The 21646-nt window shown below is 26.3% G+C and overlaps 1 protein-coding gene across 2 annotated transcripts in view; it reads left to right on the top strand.

Annotated features, from left to right (window-relative positions):
* The first annotated feature begins 523 nt into the window (after positions 1–523).
* The window catches only part of LOC135927762 (pumilio homolog 2-like), a 64861-nt gene continuing 43738 nt past the window's right edge, over positions 524–21646 (top strand). For both annotated transcript variants that reach the window (XM_065463922.1, XM_065463925.1), the window contains exons 1-3: positions 524–615; positions 658–883; positions 19430–19498. In XM_065463922.1, the coding sequence (XP_065319994.1) occupies positions 686–883; positions 19430–19498 (267 nt within the window). In that variant the 5' untranslated portion in view covers positions 524–615; positions 658–685. The remainder of the gene's footprint in view (positions 616–657; positions 884–19429; positions 19499–21646) is intronic.

Here is a 21646-nt window from a genome sequence, read left to right as displayed (position 1 = left end):
TAATATCAAGCAATAACTTTTAATTTGTACTTGATCCACCTACTCAAAAACAAGGACGAATTCTAATATTAAAATTTTTTTATGGTTTGACTAATAAATAAAAATAAAATTTTTTTTTCGATTGCTTCCCTAGTAGTAAACTTGACGCTTCATCACTGGTTAATAGAGATAATATAATTAGAAATTAAACTTTTAAGTTAGTCTATGAATTTGCTAAAAATGTATAAAACTAATTTTAGATATGTGAAACATAAAAAATGTATTTTTAGTCTATATCTAAGGCTCATATTATTTTTTAACTTTATATTTACATTATGTATTAAAATATGAAATTATTCTATAATACATTATAGCAATCAAAAAAGAAAGCAATCCATCGGAATAAAAATGATATTAATAAGCGTTTAAATAATATATACATTTTACATATTATGACAGTATAAAATATAAACAATTATAAGAATGAATTTATATTTGAAAATTAATAAAAATACATAGATTTATAATTTTTTTCGGTAATTGATTTAACATTTTTTACTCTAAGCATTATTTATTTGTTTTTAATCCCAATTTTTGTTTATCCTGTAAAAAGCCTTGTACAGATATTTTTGCATAGTATTATATTTACAAATATGTAAAATTTATAATTATATTTAGTGTATATATGTAGATAGTTTTGCTTAAAATGCACGAAGTTGCTTGGGAAAACAATAATGATATTTTTTCTCCTGTACAGGATTCGAATTCTAACAAAACAAACTCAACAAATAGATCGCAAGATGATGCTATGGTGCGTTATTTTTTTCAACGACCTCAAAATAATCCAGAGAATAATTTAATGAAACAAAAATGGGCCTTGGGAGATGATAGCATATTACATCAAGTTAAATTTTTTAGATAAATTGTGTTTTAAAAATTAATTGTTATTTTCATAAAGGCAATGAATTAACTTTATTATATCTATATTTATGATTGAATTATTTACCAACTTTCATACTTGATTAAACAAATTAATTTTGCTTAAATTTAGGATAAGATATATTCAACTCTTGACTTAATAATTAAAAAATAATATATATAATGTCTATCTTATATATATATTTTTAAACTCATTTATACTTATCCCCAATTAAACTGATTTTATAAAGCCAATAATGTTTTCTAAATTTTATTAAAATATTCTATCAAATATTTTTAATTTCATAAATTTTTACATTATTTGTAAATAAATATAAAAATTATTGGCTAAAAATTCAAAAATAATATGCTTAAACTATATTGGTGTCTTCTAGATTGTTTTTTCTGATTTAGCAAACTTTATATATTTTTTAAAGGATATATGGACTAAATTGAAAATGTTTTATATATTTGCTTAGAGGTGGACATTATTAGACAGTAGGGATTAAATTTTATTTACGGAAAAAACAGATAGCATCAGGAGAAGGTTTAGTTTATTGTTGTGACTGTTGGTTAAAAACAATTTAATCATTTTTGCATTATAAAAAATTTATATTTATTTATTTTTACTTTATGAAAAAATGGTTTATAGTATAGAAATATTAAAATGATCATTTCTGGTTTTGGAGATTAACCCAACAGTCAGCAATAATTTTTATTATTTTTATTGACCATTTTAGCATTTTATCTTTTATAATATAAATAAATAAAGTAGTATTTTAATCTTAAATTGAAGGAAATATAAATTGCTTTTATTTATATTTATTTAATATAATAAAAATAACATTTATTGATGTTTTAGTAATTATGAGATTAAGTATTTCAAATTATAGGTTTAAAATAATATAGTTTTAAATAATTTTATCATAATATACTTAAAAAATTAATTATGAATATTAGTGAACTTACAAACATGTCCACTTTAAATAACCTTAAAGTGAAAAATGTTCTATAATAATATATTGCATTTATTTCTATTAGTGCTGTAAATGTTACTACAAAAAAGAATATGTTATTGTTACTTGTTAGGCTAAAGAAAGGAACACATAGCTGTTACTCGTTACCTTTTTAAAAAAGGATCGCGCATTACTATTTAAAAAAATAATGGGATACTCATTACTTAAATAATTAAATTAATATACAAAAAATATTAATTTTTTTCCTACAATATAAAATATAAATAAAACTACAAAAAGAATATATAAGATAAGATCTTTTTATAAAAATTATATATATATATATAATTATAATATAAATAAAATTATACAAAATAATATATTATATCTAAGATAACATCCTTTTATAACAATTTTTTATTTATTTTTAGCAGCAATTGATTTTCAAAATTTTGATCAGACAAACATGAGTGCTTAGTGTTCTCAACACAGCTTTCACCATGCTAAACATATGTTCAATTGGTGCAGAGGATGTGAGATTTGATTTTATATTTAATAAATAAACATTTTAATTCAGAGATTAAAAATATTTAATGTTATTTTTATTTTGAAATAAGTTTAATAGATATCTTCACAAGGATCTTCATTCATTTCCTCTTCAAATTTTTTTTTATCAGAATATTCTGGCATGTGTGTTGGATAAAGAAATTAGGTCTGCTCTTTCTTTATCAAGATTTTTTCTCAAACTGGAAATAAGTTCTAGCATTCTTCCTTTGTTTAGCTCTAATTTTATTCAGGGCTAGTGTTGTTAAATGGCTTGTTTTGAGCCAATTTTTAAAAACGGCTAACTCAATACTTCATCCAGAAAAATATTGCCCAAGCTGGAAGATTTTGCTCATAGAAGGAACAAGGGTCTACACATATATTATAGAAATCTTGAGGTTTAGGCAATATTTTTCTGTCTAGAATATTGAGTTAGCCGTTTTTAAAAATAGGCCAATCCAATAGTGGATTAGTTATCCTGGAAGTAAGATATCCCAAATGCATTTTTTCTTTGCTCTCTAAAATTGAAAGAGTCATAGCAATCGGTTCCATAACCTATAAAATCATATTACATATCATATTTCTTAATTAACACTAACCATACAATATTCATCCATGAATGGATTTATCTTAAAATCTCTGAAATTCAGATTTAAAGATTGGCAATTCTCCTTAATAAGACTATAAATTTCACGGAGTTATAAAAAGAGTTCCATCTTGTTATAACTAACTGGTTTAATCAGTTATCTTCCCATTTTTTCCTTAAAAATGACTGCATAGTTTGAAGGTTTTTCATGTTAAATCCACAATAGCTTACACTTAGAAAATGTAATTTTTGAAATGGCTTTAAAATAGACATCGTTACTTGCCTTTTTAATGTCAATACTTGCAATGTGACTTAAATTGTATGCTGAACAGGAATGATGCTTAGATAAGTATACAATACTATCTTAGTATTTTGATTTTGAAATAGATCAAATAATAGCTGAAGAACTATTTCATCATCTGATTTCTCTCCTTGTTCATATACTCTATTAAATTTATAATAAATATATTATAATTTTTTTTACTTGAAAGCTTTTATATAATTTCTAGCATTGTCGATAATGCATTTGGTCACTTTATTTTGTAACATGGTAAAAATTTCAGATTGTTTTTGCTAGTTAATCAAATGTGTACTTTTGGTTTAGTCTTTTACAAACTAAGCAGGCTGAAACCCTCTCAAGAATGTCTGGGTGTAGCCAGTGTAACGTCATCCCTAAATAAGGACAATATTATCAATTTATAATATATATTTTTTATATACCGATGATAAACTGACCAAGAATCCACAGTTGTACTACACAATAAATCCATTAATTTCTTAATTTTAATACTAGGGTATACCTAGACATCACATTTTTAGTTGGCTGTAATTTTTTGATATTAATAAAAGCAGTGCTTTCTACATTTGAAAATGGTTGTAATTCTTCAATAAAATTAAAAACTAAATCATCAAAAACTGATTGTGTTATTTTTATATTTGATGTAGATGAATTCTGCATCTCAATGAGTGTGGTTGATTGGCTTCAATATATTTTATTAATATTCAAATGTTCATTATTCTCTTTCATTTTTTAGGAATGCACAGTCTATAATATTTTAATTAAAATATTAAAAATAACTTCGCTTTTTCAATAATGGAAGATAAATCTTTTATAAATCTGATTGCATATCCCTCACTAGCTTATCGTCATGGAAAAGTAAAACATTTAAAATTGAAATTATGATTAAAAATGATAATTTTCAATTTCCTATCTTGAATTCAGAATTATCATTTAAAAAGGAATCAGAAAATATCTAGGTTCAGTTCTCTAAAACTATATTGCTTCATAATTTATTTAAACAAAGTTTTTTAAAATCACTATTATATTCTTTAAATTTATTAGCAATATGAAGATAAACCAATAGTAATACTAAAACAGGAACAAAAGATATTGTTTAAACCCAATATAATATTTTTAACCTATACTAATATTTTGTCATCTTGGTTTTTTAATATTGGTTGCCAGCTCTAAAATTGCTTATATTTTAATTTCGTGATATGCTGTTCAAAATATTATGAAAGAATACTTCTTTTAATGGTTATTTTATAATACACATGATTTAATATTCTATTAAAGTAAAAAATAATATATTAATTCCTCTTTTTACCTTCATATGCTTTTTTAAGTTTGAACTGCTGGACATTGAGATTGAAATATTTGCATTGGGGCTTATACATATATACAAAGTGTAGATTTGTAACCTTATTTTCTTTATTGATATAAAATATGTTTCAAATTGGGGCCAGCGAAGGGTTAAATTATCTTCATCTGAGGAAGTAATTACCATGGACATAATAATCTTAAAATAAATTATAAAATATAATAATGATTTGAATTTTGATTGAATATTAATTAGATTAACATTCGGCTGAAAATTTAACAACGAGAATTTAAAATATAAACGAAGGAATAGTGGTTAATATGAATTAAAAACTCGGCTTAGTTTATTTATATTAAAAAATAATAGTACAATAAAATGTTTCCTTTTTTTCAATTTTTTTAAGAAATTTAAAGTAACTTTTTGCATTACTGTTATTCAAAAAAAAAGAAACGCGTTACTGTTACTCGTCACCTCTAGAAGAAGGTAACGAAGTTACTTTTTAGAGGTTACTTTACAGCACTAATTTTGATATATTGTTATTTACCTATTTGCTGATATTCATGTAATGAAGGTAAAATGTAATAGTAATATTAACCTTTAGGATGGGACATGATGTCCCAGACTTTTTTTGGGCTGATGGTGCTGAGTCCCCCCTTATGAATAAAATATAAAATGATTCAAGACTTAACTTTTTATATAGTCAGGAGCAACACCAGGGCCATACCTCAAAATCGAATAATTCAGAGCCTAAGAGCTTCTCCCAAACATTCCTGAACTACCCATCTGTCATCTAGCCTGAGAAAAGATTGTCACAATCCCTTGAGAGGAAGGCAAATCTCCTATTTGGGACTTCGCTTATGTCACCTCTTTCCCATCAGACAAAAATTTGAATCCTTTCCTAACCACTGAAACAAAAATAAAATATCAAACTGTATATTCACTACAATGTATTATCATCAAATTGGAATTTTCTCCCTTAAAATACAAATTTTTAAAACTTTAAAAATCTAGTTATTTACTAAAGAAATAAGAGAGTTTTTCATCCTACAGCAAAAAGTTGCAAATTGATATTTTAAATATAACTGGATCTTTTTTGGGAACCAATCTAAAAAATATTTGACTATGCTATTTAATCTATTTTTATTAAGATTTTTATATTATTATATTTTGACTTTATGCTTAATTTTTATAGTATTATATGCTTGATTTTTATAGTATTATGTGCTTGATTTTTATACTATTATATGCTTGATTTTTATAGTATTATGTGCTTGATTTTTATACTATTATATGCTTGATTTTTATAGTTTTATATGCTTGATTTTTATATACTCGATTTTTATATACTTGATTATATACTTGATTTTTATATTATGTTTAAATAATTTTTTTTTATAATATTCTACTCATAACCAATTTTGAATCATAAAATATTATACTTTTTTAATATTTACTTTATTTATATTAGGGACCTGCAGAGCTCTAAATATTAAGCCTGACTGGGATTTAATAAATATATCTTTCAAACCTGGATATTAAAAAAAAATTGGTCTAGCCCTTTCTGGGAATTTTTAAATTAATCCTGGCCCAGATTTTAAATTTTAAAATATTTTTACTGTCCACCTGCCTTGGGATTTTTAAAATTTCATTATTTTTAATAATTTTAGCCTTATTTTCTGAATTATTTCTGAAGAAAATGTAAAATATGAGCAGTAAATGAATTTTGAATGATTCTAGTTTCAAATGATTAATTGATTTTAATATAATTAAAATAAGCCCAACCTTATAATTTACGTGATACATAATGAAAACGTTTCACCCTCTAGTTGTGGATACAACAGATCTATACTAAGTTTTCCTCAAATCCATCCAACTGGATATTTAATATAAAGAAGGAAATGAGGAGCCCTTCACACGTTTGTGTGCAAGGCACATGTACGCATGCTCGTAATAGTCCTATGCTATTACTTAAATCCGTAGGCTAATATAAAAAGAGTAGGGCAAAGCTTATATTTAACTGTCTATCAAATAAAATATACTGATGTTAGCATTTTGTAATATTGTTATTCCATTGAAATTCCCACTCCATTTTCTACTACGGAAAACTCAACCCCTCATATTTTTCTAGCCTTATAATTTAATTTTTAACTTGGCTTGGATTTTAAAAATTTTACTGTTTTATGGCAATTTGCTAATTTCACATTCTAGTACCAAACTATTTTAGAGGTAGATATCGTTTTTTGATCCAATTTTTCAAATCAATAACTAAAATTAAAAATAATAGAACTCCCATTTATTTAGTTAAAAACAAATTTTTAATTTTGGTTTAACAGTTTTATTTGAAGATATTCATAATAATATTCGTTTTAAAAATGAATTATTCCTGCTCACTGATAACAAATTAGATTTTATTGAAACAGTTTTTCATTTGACAAAGTATAAATTAGTTCATGACCTATCGATGTTTGGAAGAAGGGTATGCAATAATATCTCGGCATATGTTCCTCAGATGGAAGAGGTGAAGTAAAGAAAGATACATTTTGGGACACTATTGTAGGTGACACCGAGACTGGCAGATGAAGAGGGGATTCTGGCGTGTCTGAATGGACATGTTGGAGCGAGTAATGTGGATTATTAGGGAGTACATGGAGGATTTAGTTTCGGCACTAGAAATCCAGAAGGGGAGAGAATTGGATTTTGGTGATGCTATGAATTTGATAGTTTGTAATACAATGTTTAAGAAAGAATCAGTGAAGCTGGCGGCTTACAAGTCGGGTAGTGTTAAAAGTGCAGTGGGTTATTTGTTAGTGAGGAGATGTGATAATAGCATAGATAAAAATGTGAAATTATACCGGGAGATGAATGTATTGAGCAGCACTGACTAGTTATAGGAGATCTCACTTTTAAAGGCGTCAGTGTGCCAAGGTTTGGAAATTAAGGAGAGTACTAGACAAAACATTGGCGATAAGAGAGGTGGGCATAGCACAAGCATCTGGGATAAACGACAACAGTGAAAAAACCTAGACGAGAACAATGAGGTGTTACGTGGATGGACAAAAGATCCGATTAGACATAAGGAGACATGGTTGTGGAATTCGGAGGTTTAGGTTGACCAAAATCTTACTAATAAATTTTTCCTTTATACTAGCTACTTTATTGGTTAAATTCAGACATTAATTAAAAACAAAAAATGCCATATTTTAGAATTATAGCTTGTTTAGCCAATTTTAACAAAGATTATGTAAGGACCACCGAAAATCAATAATATATAAGAATTTTCTATAGGTGGGGCTAATTGACTGAATTTGACAAGTCAATTATCCGACTTGCCAAAACTGGTTAAAATTTTGCCATTGATTTTTTATGCCTAACTTTGACAGTCATTGCAACTCCCATGTAAAACTATTACTTTGTGATTTTGTTATCTTCAATGGTTCTAGTCTTACTTTTTTAATAATCAACAAACTGGCACAATTTTTTTACATGCCCTGATCATACTTTCTTTGCTTTTCTATAATGATTATTAATCTTTAATAATAATCTTTATCCATAATTAGTCTATAATTTAATATGAGAAATTAAATTAGTAATAATTTCGCTTTCAATATATTAAACATCAATAAAACTTTTGTCATAACTATATAAAATATGATTTGTTGAGGAATTGACAATATATTTTTATTCAACTTTATCAATATCTTAAAACACCAACAAATAAATTTAAAACTTGTGATTATTCGTAAAATTTTCATTTCAGTCATTATCACTATGATAGTAATTTTGCAACAATTGTAGAATCACTAACCTAGTGTTTTTAGAAGATAGTGATTTAACAATTCTACACCGGCCCGAATTTGTATTTTTTTAGATTAAGCCGGACCCAGATTTTAAAAATAATATTTGTCCCTTTTCCGGGTCGCTGTTTTACGACAGTGGCCCCTACACTTTCTGAGCGATGAAAGCAGAATATCCCCTAGTACCCCCCTCCCCATTCGAAAAAATGGTTAATTATTTTTTGATACCAATAAATTTCAAATTTTTATTGCATCAATCTTCATATAATATAAATAAAATGTAAAAAATATATATTTTAAAAATATTATTTTTAATAATTTAGACAAATTAGGGGGAGAGAAAGCGAAAGAATTTATAATTTCATCATTATTTAATTATTTAAATAAATTGATTTCCATTGATAAAATGGTTAAATTATTAAAAAATGGATCTTTCATGATATTACGAAGTCTTGTTTTAATTAATTTAATTTTACTTATGACCCTTTCAGCAGTATATGAGGTATTAGGAATGGTTAATAAATATTTATATAAAATTGTTAAATTAGGGAAAGCAGAAAATTTTTAAAGTAGACGACGATAAGGTAAAATAAATGAAGGATTTTTCCAGACTGTATCATAAGTCTCAGAATTATCATCATCAGAAGAAGAAGCTAAAAAAGTATTAATAAAAATATTTTAATTGAATAAATACAATTCTCAGATTCTGACAAATCTTTAGATTCTTTAACCTCTAGATCACGTGTAATAATTACATCCCCCGTTTTAGCAATCGTATAAATATTTCTAAACTTCAACATTTCTTCAAAAATTTGACTTGAATTTAAATGGTAAAATTCTCAGATATCCGCGAACTCATCTTTAACAATTGACTTTTCCGCCATTCCCTTTAATGAAGTTTGATTTAAAAATATCATCGATTCATCATTAAATCTTTCATTAAACTGCATAGTAATCAAATCAAGTGCAACATAAAGCACTGGTTTTAAAGCTAAAACAAAATATTATATTTAATGATGAAAGTATATATATATATATCTCCTTTTTGGATTGTAATGTTTGGTCTAGAACCTTTAAAATCAAAAGGTAGATTTCTATAATCTCGGATAACAACCTAATTTGCTAAACATCGTCCAAAATTTATTAAAATATAATAATAATACCCCCCCCCCACCAGAGTTGTTGCTATCTTTTCTGGTAGCTATAGCTAATAGCGGCTACTTTTTTTGTTAATTTTTTAGCGCGAAGTAGCTAAATAGCGCGCTACTTAGCTACTTTCAAAGGGTAAGTATAAACATGAAAATTTAATTACAATATCATAATTAATTATAATTTTTACGATTTATTATTTAATTTTGAAATTGAAATATATTTTCAATTAGTAATTTATATTTTCATTTGTATTATAAACCTAAATCACGTGTTAATAGATCGTTATGATTCGGACAATGATATTAATGAAATGGAAGATACCAGGGAAGAAAATGTTCTTATATAATACAAATTTCCCATTCCTTAGATTTGAAAAATTTTTTAAAATAAATATAAAAACCAAAACTGGCTTCAAATTTATTTGTTTAAAATGTAAAAAAAAATTTCCTCAAATCAATCCAGTTACAAGAAACACATAAAAGTAAATTGTCATTTTTGCATTAATAGTGTTTATTTTATAAGACTGTTGATGCCAATAGTTTTAAGGAAATGGAGAAACATCTAAATAATTTTGGTATAGGCGACTCTACATCCAAAAAGACTAATTCAATTCAAACCAAATAAATTAATACTACAAATGCCAATATTTCTCAGAATTAGGCTGATAGTTATTGTTGATTTTATAATTGATACAGTTCAGCAAATGTCCTTGGTTGATATCCATCATTTGCCATGATGATTATTATATTTTATACCCATATCAAAAAAAATATTTTTTACATCTCCCACTCTTCCACCCCTTTCCCTCCCCCATGGTACAACAATTTTATGTCGCCAGACACTAATGAATAAAATAGCAGATAACTTTAGATATGAAAGATGCTCTAATAATAGAGTTATCAGAGATATCATATATATATGTACCACGGCAGATAGTTGGACACATAACATAAGGTAAAAACTTATAAAATGCAACAAATTACCATAAATTTTATTTTTATTACATAAATTTTTTTATAATCAAAACTAACTATATTTTAATATTTATAAATGTTGATTTTTATATATTTATTATACAATAACATTATAAGCAAAAAATAAAACAAATTTGTTTCTAAATTTTTTTTTTTTAAAAGTAGCTTAAAAAGTAGCCAAAGCTACTTTTAAAAAATAGTAGCTAATAGCGCGCTACATTTTTTGACAAATAGCCATAGCGGTAGCTCGCTAATTTTTTTGATAAATAGCGATAGCGTACTTTTAAAAGTAGCGATTAACAACTCTGCCACCACTTATTATTAAGTTAATATGTATTGGAATCACGAGGTCAAGTCCGATATCATAAACCAGAAATGACTTGGTTATGGATGGGTGTAGTAAAACAATAAAAGAATTATATTTAAAAATAATAAAATCTAAGTTTTTAGAAGTAGTTACTAAGGACCCCCCTCTCCCCTTGTAGGGACTGAAAATAAGAAAAATAGTGCAATTCTTAAATAAAATATGTGATTTTTTGGTCATATTAGTCTTCTTATTTAAAATATTATAGCTTTAATATTAACTTATCGTTTTATACAAGTTTTTATCCAAAATATAAGAAATACCATGTATAGTAGGAATAAGCCATGAAAGGGAACCTGGCCTAGGTCCGCAAAAAAGAAGGCGAAGCGAAACCCTTCCCCCCCTCCCCCATACCATAATAATAAGGCCGTTATAAAAAAATTGCCTAGATGATTTTTTATATTTCATATCATTATCAATCGTTAGTATAAAAATTTATTTTAAAAAACTCTATATTTAGCAATTGAATGATATTAAATATCATTATAAATACGATTTTTTATATGCTTGACAAAATAAGATGACCTGCAGTTTAGGTAAGGGTTAAATGTTGGCTAATTCGGCTCAATAAGGCTCGTGCCGTGGAAAAAATATTTTAACATTAAGGCGTTTTAATTTATATATATTAATTTCTTTCAAATTTGGGCTGCTGTATTTTTAAAACTTCGAGGCCAAAATGATCATTTTTGGCTAAAAACTTGGTTTTGTCGATTTTTTAGCCACCTAGAAATCGGCTTAAACGGTTGTAAATCTAGTAATTAATTAACTATTCTGCAGAGTCACTTATAAATTTGTTTATGTTGTATGACTTAAAAAAATTTCCATTTAGTATACTTATCTTATATTTGTAATTATATTTTTCCTGTGTAGCATTTTCATTTAATTTTAAAATAATATTATTTTAATGTATTTAAATTAGCATATAATTTTTTTAATGTATCAACATCTTTTTGAATGCAAGTTGATTAAGATATAGATATTTTAAAATAATTTATATCTTGAATACAAGATCTTTTCGAAAGGTTTAATAAAAAATATCCGCGATACTATCCAACCCTGATTGGCATCTGCTGTGGGAAAATTGCTTATTACCTAAGGAAGGTGGGGTACGAGTTCTTACATTTCGTCAAAAAATATGAATGAAATAAAATAATTTGTGGCGCCGGATGGATTTATTAGTTAAATTTTTTCTCTTAATTTACATAACTAACCAGTAGTCGATACATCAACAATATAAATTATCCATTTTAATATTATAATTCTAGATTTTTACGATCCACGATTCGGAATATACTGTTTCTGTTCCGTTCTCGTTCGATAAATTTATTTACCCGCGATCGGAAATTCTGTTTGAGGTCTCTGGGTGATATTATGGCTATATAATATAATATTAATATGAATGAAATAAAGATTTACATTTGTTCAAAGCATACTTAAATTAAAATAGCAAATATAGTTTATTCTTAAAAATTAAATTTAAAAATCAGTAATTTTTTTTATATTATCTATTTATAATATAGCGCTTAAATATTTATATTCATCAAATGTTTGAACAATATACAAACAATTTAATGTACATCTAAAGATAGAAAATAGGACAATATATTTGGTAAGAAAAAAGTAATAGATTTTCTTAAAATTTAGAATATGTAAATGCATAAATAAAATCAACTCATAAAAATAAATAATTAAAAGCGACCTCTAAACTACCTAAGTTTTTAGTGAAATTTTTTTCTTGATATGATATTGAATAAACCTTTGGGATTTGGAAAATAATATAATATTAATTACACGTTGATATTTTGAAATTGCTTTATCATTTTTTTATATTTCTTTTCATATTTTATCAATTGGTACGCTTATATTAGGCACGTGTGCTGCGTTTGAGTAACCCCGCCCCCTCCCAACTAAAAAATTTGGATGTCGGCTAAAATATTTTTCCAAAATATTACTTATTCATATCTCTTATCGCATATATTTATATTTATTTATCACCTTTACATCATAGATAAATAAATACGCTACTAATTTATTCCATACTTTTTGTAGACTTTAACGTTAGGCCTGATAAAATTCTAACGGGCCGGGCCACTTGTGCAAGGATTCTTAATGGGCTGGGCTTTGCAGATCTATAGAATCTAGATTCATTTTAGAAGTATCTTAACAAACAGTAGGTGTCCTCCATACTCGTCGTTTTTTTCTTTTAATAAAAAACAACTCAGAATCCCAAGGATAGCGACTGTATACCGTTTATTATATTATTGGGTAGAGTTTATTAGATGGATGTTTCTTTTAAAAATTTATTTATTTTCTTACTTCAATATTTGCCATGTCTGTTACTTTGATATGCGTTCGGCGTCGCGTGCTTACTTTACTCGTCTACATGGAATTCAATGCACTTCCAATAATAGATTTAAAAAATTTTATGATAGAAAACGATCAGTTTTAGGCTGGACAGTATTTTTGTGTATCTAGTGTAAATAAAACAACAAAAATGAAAATTTATTAGATTTAACTCACTAGGAAAGTGGATTAAATTTTTAACAATAATATATCCCCTATTTTAGAATTAATGTTATTTTTAATCCTCCAAAGTAGAGGTAGGCACAACTCGACTCATACAAATTGAACGAAATTATGTTGTTTTCCTTCATAAAAAAAATAATTACGGCGAGATCGGATAACTTGTACTAAATATATTTTACAGGCCAGATAAAATAATTATGGGCTCGGGCTGAAAACCCCGATAAAATATCTCCACGGGCGCCCACCTCTGCTCCAAAGCCTGCGCTCTATTATAGAATCCAATTATTAATATAATAATTATATTTTAAACATAAATTAAGTAAATTAAATATTAATGATTGTAAATATTAAATAAACTATATATACATGTGCAAGCATTAATTAAATATTTTATTATAATTTTAAAATTTTATAACAAGTTGTCCAAAAGTGTCAAAAAACGTAAAAGGTTTGAACATTTAGAAACTCGTTCAAAATTTTTTTTCTCATACAAACTTATTAGAATTATATAGTGTTGTAAACGAACGCGTTCTGAACGAAGTTCCCTTTTTTGAAGGAAATGATGAATGACGTTCCGTTTTCTTACGAACGCGTTCGTTTTTTACGTTATCTTATTTTTTTTTATAATAAAAACATTTATTAACTTAAAACTTTTAATTTTAAACAGGGTTTAACAGAAATCTTTAAATAGATTTTTTCGCTCATTTAGCAAAAAATCTATGGTCAAAATAATTGAAGATATTTTCGTAAAATAATATTAAAAAATATTTTTTATTTTGCTCAGAAATCTTTTTTGAGTATGCCCCAGTCGCGTCCGCAGGAATTTGGTCTGGGGGGATAATAAATTTTTTAAGAAATATTATTGTTATTTAAAAATATCAAGCATAAATTTATTAGAACTTATAACTATTTCTAATATACAATTTTAAATTAATGTGAATTATAAAAAAATTATATATATAAACTGGTAATATAAAAAACTATAAAATAAATGTGAATTAAAAAATATTAAACGGTTATAACTTGTGGCATATGAAAAACTATAAAATAAATGTGAATTATAAAATATAAAGTGAATATAACCACCATTGAATCACTTAAATGACGCAAAATAGAAATTCGAATTTTTTGAGCCTTTAAAATTTATGAAAGTATAAAAAATTTAAATGTTGTAAATCTAAATTAATACACAAAAAGTTTGTTAGGAATAATTGTTAATTGTATGTTATATATTTACAATGTAAAATCCAATCTTCATTAGGATTGAGATAATTTTCAATTATCTCATCCTTGCTTGGCGTCAAATGCGTATGAATATTCAAAATATCCAAACCATTCAATCTACTTTCAGAAGTTGTACTTCTTAGGTATATTTTTCAAAGACCTGATACCCAGGCTGGGCCCGAAATTTGAAAAATATTTTAATATCCAGGCCCGGCTGAATATTTTAAAACCAAATATTTGAAATCGCCATTATTAGCTATAAAATCAAAAATAAATATAAAATTTTATTTAAAAATAAACCGGACCGGGCCTGAATTTTTTTTTAAAAAAAACCAGGCCGAGTCGAAAAAAATTTTGAAAAAAAAATCCGGGCCGTGCCCTGCAAATGGCACCTCTGCAGGGCTCTGTTATCTCTTAACATCTGCAGGGCTCTGTTATCTCTTAAAAAAGAGAATGTTCTCTTATTAGTTTACTACTGGAAGAGTTGCTAATATATATAGAACCATTTTAATACATTGGAAATATAATCTAAAATGTGTTTAAGATGCAAAGCATCAATAGCATTTTTTGGGACTATATCAACCATATATTCAGCTAATAAGGCATCATAAGATACTTTAATATCCATGATAAAAATCTAAATATTCTATTTTTTATATCACCATCTGAAAAACGTTGGACAGGCATTTGTGGAAGTAATATTTGGAGATTGGTAAGTGCTGCATGATGAATTAAAAACCATTCATTTATTTGGGTTATAATGTATCTAAAAGAGGGGGCATTTGTTTTATAATACTCTTTTAATGATTCTATAATAATGTTTTGACGATGAGCTTGCTGCAAGTCGAGGGAGACAAATATTAAACACGTATAGTTCTGCTTTTGACTCAACAATAACATAAAATATGAAATTCTTCATCAACATTAGCCATAATTTCCTTGAGTTTTAATAAAATGCACTCCGCTATTCTCATCTTCTTAATCAATTCAATGTCATGTTTTTGAAAAGTATTATATAAATAGTTGTAAAATTAAATAATACATTCTAATGAGAAAAAAAATTGGAAAAAGTATTGAATCCAATAATTTTCTTGCTTCTGAGGACAGGCCATCGTGATGTTTCAGTAATAGCATTAATAATCATATCTTCTAACTCCATTAAAGCTGTTACTGCTTGATGCGGAGACTCCATCTCGTTGGACAAGCTTGCAATTTGATTCTCCCTGATGGACAAGGAGTTTCAGAATAATTATTATTTGACTAGAAATTTGAAAATGGTAGATAAATATTACGCCACTAGAATTTTTTAAATAATAGGTAAATATTACGCCAAGGAAAACTTGAAATCGAAATTAATTGATAAAATAATAGATGAATGTGATAAATATAAATATATATTTAATATTAGATAGGAATAAATATTAGCAAATATAAATTAATATAAACAATAATATTTTTGAAAAATATATCCGGCATCTGTATTTTTTGGGGGGATTTGTCCTCCTGCCCCCCCCCCCCCCTCATTTCCTAAATTTTTTGATCTTCATAAGAGACCCAGATTTTAAATATGACTAAAGAATATATGATATTTATTTATATTAGATTAAATATTAAATGAAAAATAATTATTCCGAAAATTTTGAACAACATGAACCCATCGATTTTTACCAATGAACGTTGAACACGAACACGTTTGATTTTTTGGAAATGTTAGAATTATATAATGATATACACATTTTTTAAATTTTATCTTATTTAAAAAATAATATTTACAATCCTCTTTCTTTTGTCAAATTATATTTATAAAGAGAAAGAATACATTTCTGTTACTATCAAATAGCAATGTACAAAAATATGTTGAAAAAATCAATCACTTTACAACCCAACCCGACTATCTCAGATTTTGCTAATTAGGTATATAAGTTAATGAAGTGTTGTAATTGACGAATCCAATATATTAGCCCCTTAATTTTACTAGAACCGAAGATATAGGGTTTCGAAGTGACTCTGCTTGGTCATTTTTCGAAAAAAATGATTTTTTAAAATTGGGATTTCCATTAGATGCACTATATATATCTACTATGGCTCATTTTGTAGCCCTAAAATTAATTTATATATTTTTTTTTAAGTGCGGTCAAAAATTTGTAATTAATTTTTTTAAATGTTAATATGAATTTTTTTTCTTCCAAATTTCAGATATTTTGTAAAGAGTACCTAGAACTGTTCATATAAAAATTTTCAGTGGTAAAAAAAAGTTAAGTAGGAAAAATGCTTAAAATAAAAATACCGCTAGATGGCATTAATAATTTTAAATAGCTTAAAATTTTATTTTGAAAATATAAGTTAATTTACCTTTTTTTATATTCCCTAATATAATATTTGTTGTATAAAATCGCATTTTGGCACAAAAATAAAATTTTCGCTAGGTAGCGCAAGTAATTTAAAAAAATGGCTAATGATTTAAATTTCATTATATGGTAATATGTGATTTTTCTGAAAATTAACTGGACCACTTCCCAGGTCACCCTATATCCCTTTGTAATATATTACAATCAAAGTTATGTTGCCATATCTGATTCGCTGGAAGATAAAACTGCTTATTTCATAAAAAATTAATAAACTTTCTAAAAAATTACTTTTTACCGGAGCCTAAATACATTTATTATTGTTCCGATATAGAAAAATTTTATAAATTTGTGTTATCATCCCCAGCAGAATGAGATTTCTTTGATACTGCGCATGGGAAATATGCTTGCGATGGAAGAGGAACTGTGAAACGCTTAGCTGCACGGGCCAGTATACAACACCTTATGAAATCAAATAAATTCCCCTTGCGATTTCTTCAAATTCGCCGAGGAAAACATAAAAAATATACATTTTTCTTATACATCCCATGAAAAATACCAAGAGGAGTAAGAATTTTTAAAGGATCAGTTTTCAAAAGCTCTTTCCATTCCTGGAACTCAAAAAATTCATGTAGTTTATCTTTGTTAGCTTATCACAAATAATTACAAAAAAATATTCCAGTGCTGTTCAAACCACACCACAAAATATTAAAAATCGAATAGGCGAGATATCAACCAAAGATATAAAAGGGTATGTAACATGCTTTTATGATAATGAATGGCGGTGGCCTATATGCTAGCGATTATTAGTGCTGATGAGGTAAAGGTAATATTTTTACACCCTAATGGACTTTCTAATTCCTTTTATTATCCTTAAATACCTGATATGCTTCTTCCAAAAAATTATATTCTAACTGTTGTCAACCTTTTGACCACTACAGGACGAACTTTTAATTTAACTCGTGAAGAATTCGAAATGGCCATATACAAATTAAATTTAAGGAAATCAATATAACTAAGCTTCTATATTATAAGTAATTTTACTATGAATTAATAATACAATAAATATTATCGAATAAATAAAAACATCTAATGATTTTACAAAAATGAGGTTTTTAGCATTACTTACGCTATCTAGCGGAAATTTTATATAGATTGACTTATACTTTCAAAAATTAATTTTAACGCTATTTTAAACTTTAATGCTACCTAGCGGTATTTTTATTTCAAGCATTTTTCCTACTTAACTTTTTTTTTACCACTGAAAATTTTTATATGAACAGTTCTTGGTACTCTTTACAAAATATCTGAAATTTGGAGAAAAAAATTTATAAATTAAAATTAGTTTTGTTTAAAATACTTGGAAAAGTTTACTTAGGGCTGCAGAATGATCCATGATATATATATATATATATATGTGACTCTAATATTAAAGTTATCCCATTATTAAAAAATTATATTTTCTAGAAAAATGGCCAAGCAGAGCAACTTTGGGATCTTATATCTCCTGTTGTAATAGAGTGAAATGGCTAATATTTTGGATTCGTCAATTACCACACTTCATTAACTTATATACCTAATTTTAGCAAAATTCTGAGATGGCGGGGTTGTAAAGTGATTGATTTGATATGGAATAACCCGATACTCATTAATAATTGTTATAAGAGTTAGAATATCAAGCTGTTAAGGTTTTCAAGAGGATTAACTTCTCTTGATATCTTATCTCCATTTTGTGATATTTCATTTTTTATAAGACAACTAAGTGCAGATTAAAGTGCATGATTTTTTGAAATCCATTATCCAATATTTGTTTGATATAAATTAAATTTTAAATGAATAGATGTCCAAAAATTATATACAAGATCACCGTATATCTATTATAAATCCTGAAATAATAATTTTTAATATAAATGAACTAAACCATTCTAACCTAGGTAAGATCAGGTACGGTTCGGGTTTAGTAAAGGTCGACCAGGACCGGTTCTGACTGCTCCATAATCCAAAAAATTTAATGAGACGGGACTGTTGGCGGACAAATTTAATTAGATTAGATTTCGTTTCTAATTCTGTAGACCCCATTTTCAATTTTTTTTTTCTTGAATCGGTCCGATTTATTGGGTTGTTAAATTTTTTTAAAAGGATTCAGGCTTCTGGTTAGTAAAAAAATTTTAAAAACCCGTGTTTTATTAATAACTAGTTTATATTTAAATAAAATAATATACTATATTAAAATAAACAAAATTATAGGAGTAAGTTTAAAATTTAATAAAAACGATTTTGATTTTTAAAAGACTTGATTAGAGTCGTGATTTAAATCAAATGATTTTTATACCCTGATAGTCAATTAAATTTGCCATATTTTAATTAAATATTAATTAACTCTTTATAGCTGCAATAGATTAGAAATTGAATTTCCCAGGATTTTAGAATTCCTTAAAAATATTTAATTTTTATCATAATTTTTTAGCCCCGAAATTTACCCGTCCCCGATTTTGAAAATGAGTTTCAAGCACTTGCACTAGAAACGAAAATTCAAGTAAATTATTTTTTATTCTTATTTTCTTTATGATATATTTTTGTATATCAGGCTGCAATATCAAATCATGAATTGAATAGTTTATATAGTAGTATATACCTTTTTTAAAGATATAAGTCAAATATTTATAAGAAGTTGGTTTATTACTCTCTCTGCAAATGAAGATATTACCGCCCCATACCTAAAAAAGAAGGAAATCATCAGCATCAAAAGAAATCTAAATTGGCACTCCCCCCATTCTCTTTGTAAATACTCACTCTTTTTATGACTAGCCTTTTTTTAACTCCATACTCCCTAATTTTAATGACTAATCCCCCCTTTACCCTATGGTTGAAGAATAGCATTTATCATTTTAATCAGACCTTATTTATAGGCATATCTAGAGGGAATGTTAGAGGGTTAAAACCTCTTGGTCAAAAATATTATTTTAAATGATCAAACAAACCTGTTGAGAAAGGATTTTTCTTATTTGTAATGTACCTAAGTTATGATGCTAATATAATAATATATAGCTTTTTAGTCACATAATAGTACTTATTCAAATACACATTGACTCATTTCAAAGGCATAATGTCGTTTTATCTTCTAATTAGCATTGAAAAAGGATACTGTGTTTGAAAAAAAGACTATTACTAATAAGACTATATTTAGAGCAATTTTATATCAAATTGGAGAAAACAATTTATGGCGATCTCCCTTGAATTTAATGAAATTAGGTATGTGCAATATGCCATTGAAGAGTATTAATTTGCCATTAGTTTTGGTTTTGATGCCTACAGGCATAGATGTGATGTGGACATTTTTTATTTTCAATATATTAAATATGAATAAAGATCAGACATCTCATAATATTAGCTTTCAAATTATATTAAAATAATATATTTTGAAAAATGGCTTTAAACCGGTAATAGAATGACGAAAATCGATATATCTCAGAAAAGGCACCCTGATTTTTTTTAAAAAAATTCAAAATTCTACGTTTTCATATTATTTTTAGGCATTTAAAAAATTAATTTTGTTATCTCAAACAGTTTTTTTTAGATATTTAGGATTATAGAGAGAGTATATATTTAATTTTTCCCAATATCAATTTTTTAACAGTGGGTTTTAAAATTTATATATTTTTTATGTTACTATAAATTTGTATATGTGGACTGTAGTTATCAATGGTCTGCAAGCAAAATTCTCAGGCCAGTCCTGTGGATTTATTTTTGCGAGACCCGACCCGTTTTCAATTTTTCACTAAGTTTGCCTGGCCCGGTTTTATTTTTTTACTAGAGTTGCCGCCCGGTTTTTTAAAATATAAGGCAAACAACTATAATATTGGAGAGTAGTTAAAAACACTCTACTTTATGGATTATCACTTCTATTAAAAATTCATCAAGTATAATACATGACAAAGTATGCATTCTTTCTGTTAATAATTATACCCTTTGTCATCATTAAAATTTTAAGCCACAAATATTATTTTAATAAAATTAGGCTTTAGAATAATTTATATTCTCTAATCCTTAAGTAGGCCAGGAATTTTGTCAGCCTCGGCCAATATATTTTTTTGAGAGATTACCCCAGGTATAGCAGACCACAAGTAGTTAGTTATCTTATTCTTAATTATATTAAATGAGCAAATTTAATTTTTATACCTAAGTCTTGAACCAAAAAATTCTGGAATAATTTGTTCTGCTCTTATAAAAATGGATCCTATTTTATAAAAAAACCTAACTTTTATCTTTATATTTGGTTTTTTATTTACTTTTGATCCTTCAGAATCAGCATTTTTACCTACTAGCGATTTTTGGTTTGCGCCTTATATAAACCTATTAAGAAATAAAATTCTATGATTAACTATTAAAGAAAAGAAGATGAAAGGGGAATGAAATATCAATTTTTAAACCTAATTCATAACATCTTAATGAATTCTGAACATCATGATTATTAAAGTTGAGCGATCTGATCTGTTAATTCTCACTTTTAAAGTTAATGATTATCTATCTATCTTTCATTGATCTTGCTTATTACAGAACATGAGGAACATTATAAGAAACCCCAAATTTTGCGCAATAAAATGTTTATAATCGAATAATGTTAATTCATCATTTAATATTTGATGTAAATTCCCTACAAATCATTATTGATAAAATATATTAA

Source organism: Gordionus sp. m RMFG-2023, chromosome 4 (assembly GCF_954871325.1).
Source record: "Gordionus sp. m RMFG-2023 chromosome 4, tfGorSpeb1-WG-v2, whole genome shotgun sequence".
Lineage (NCBI taxonomy): Eukaryota > Metazoa > Nematomorpha > Gordioida > Chordodea > Parachordodidae > Gordionus > Gordionus sp. m RMFG-2023.
Note: the sequence above shows the minus strand (reverse complement) of the source record. Positions and strands in the feature narration are given on the sequence as shown.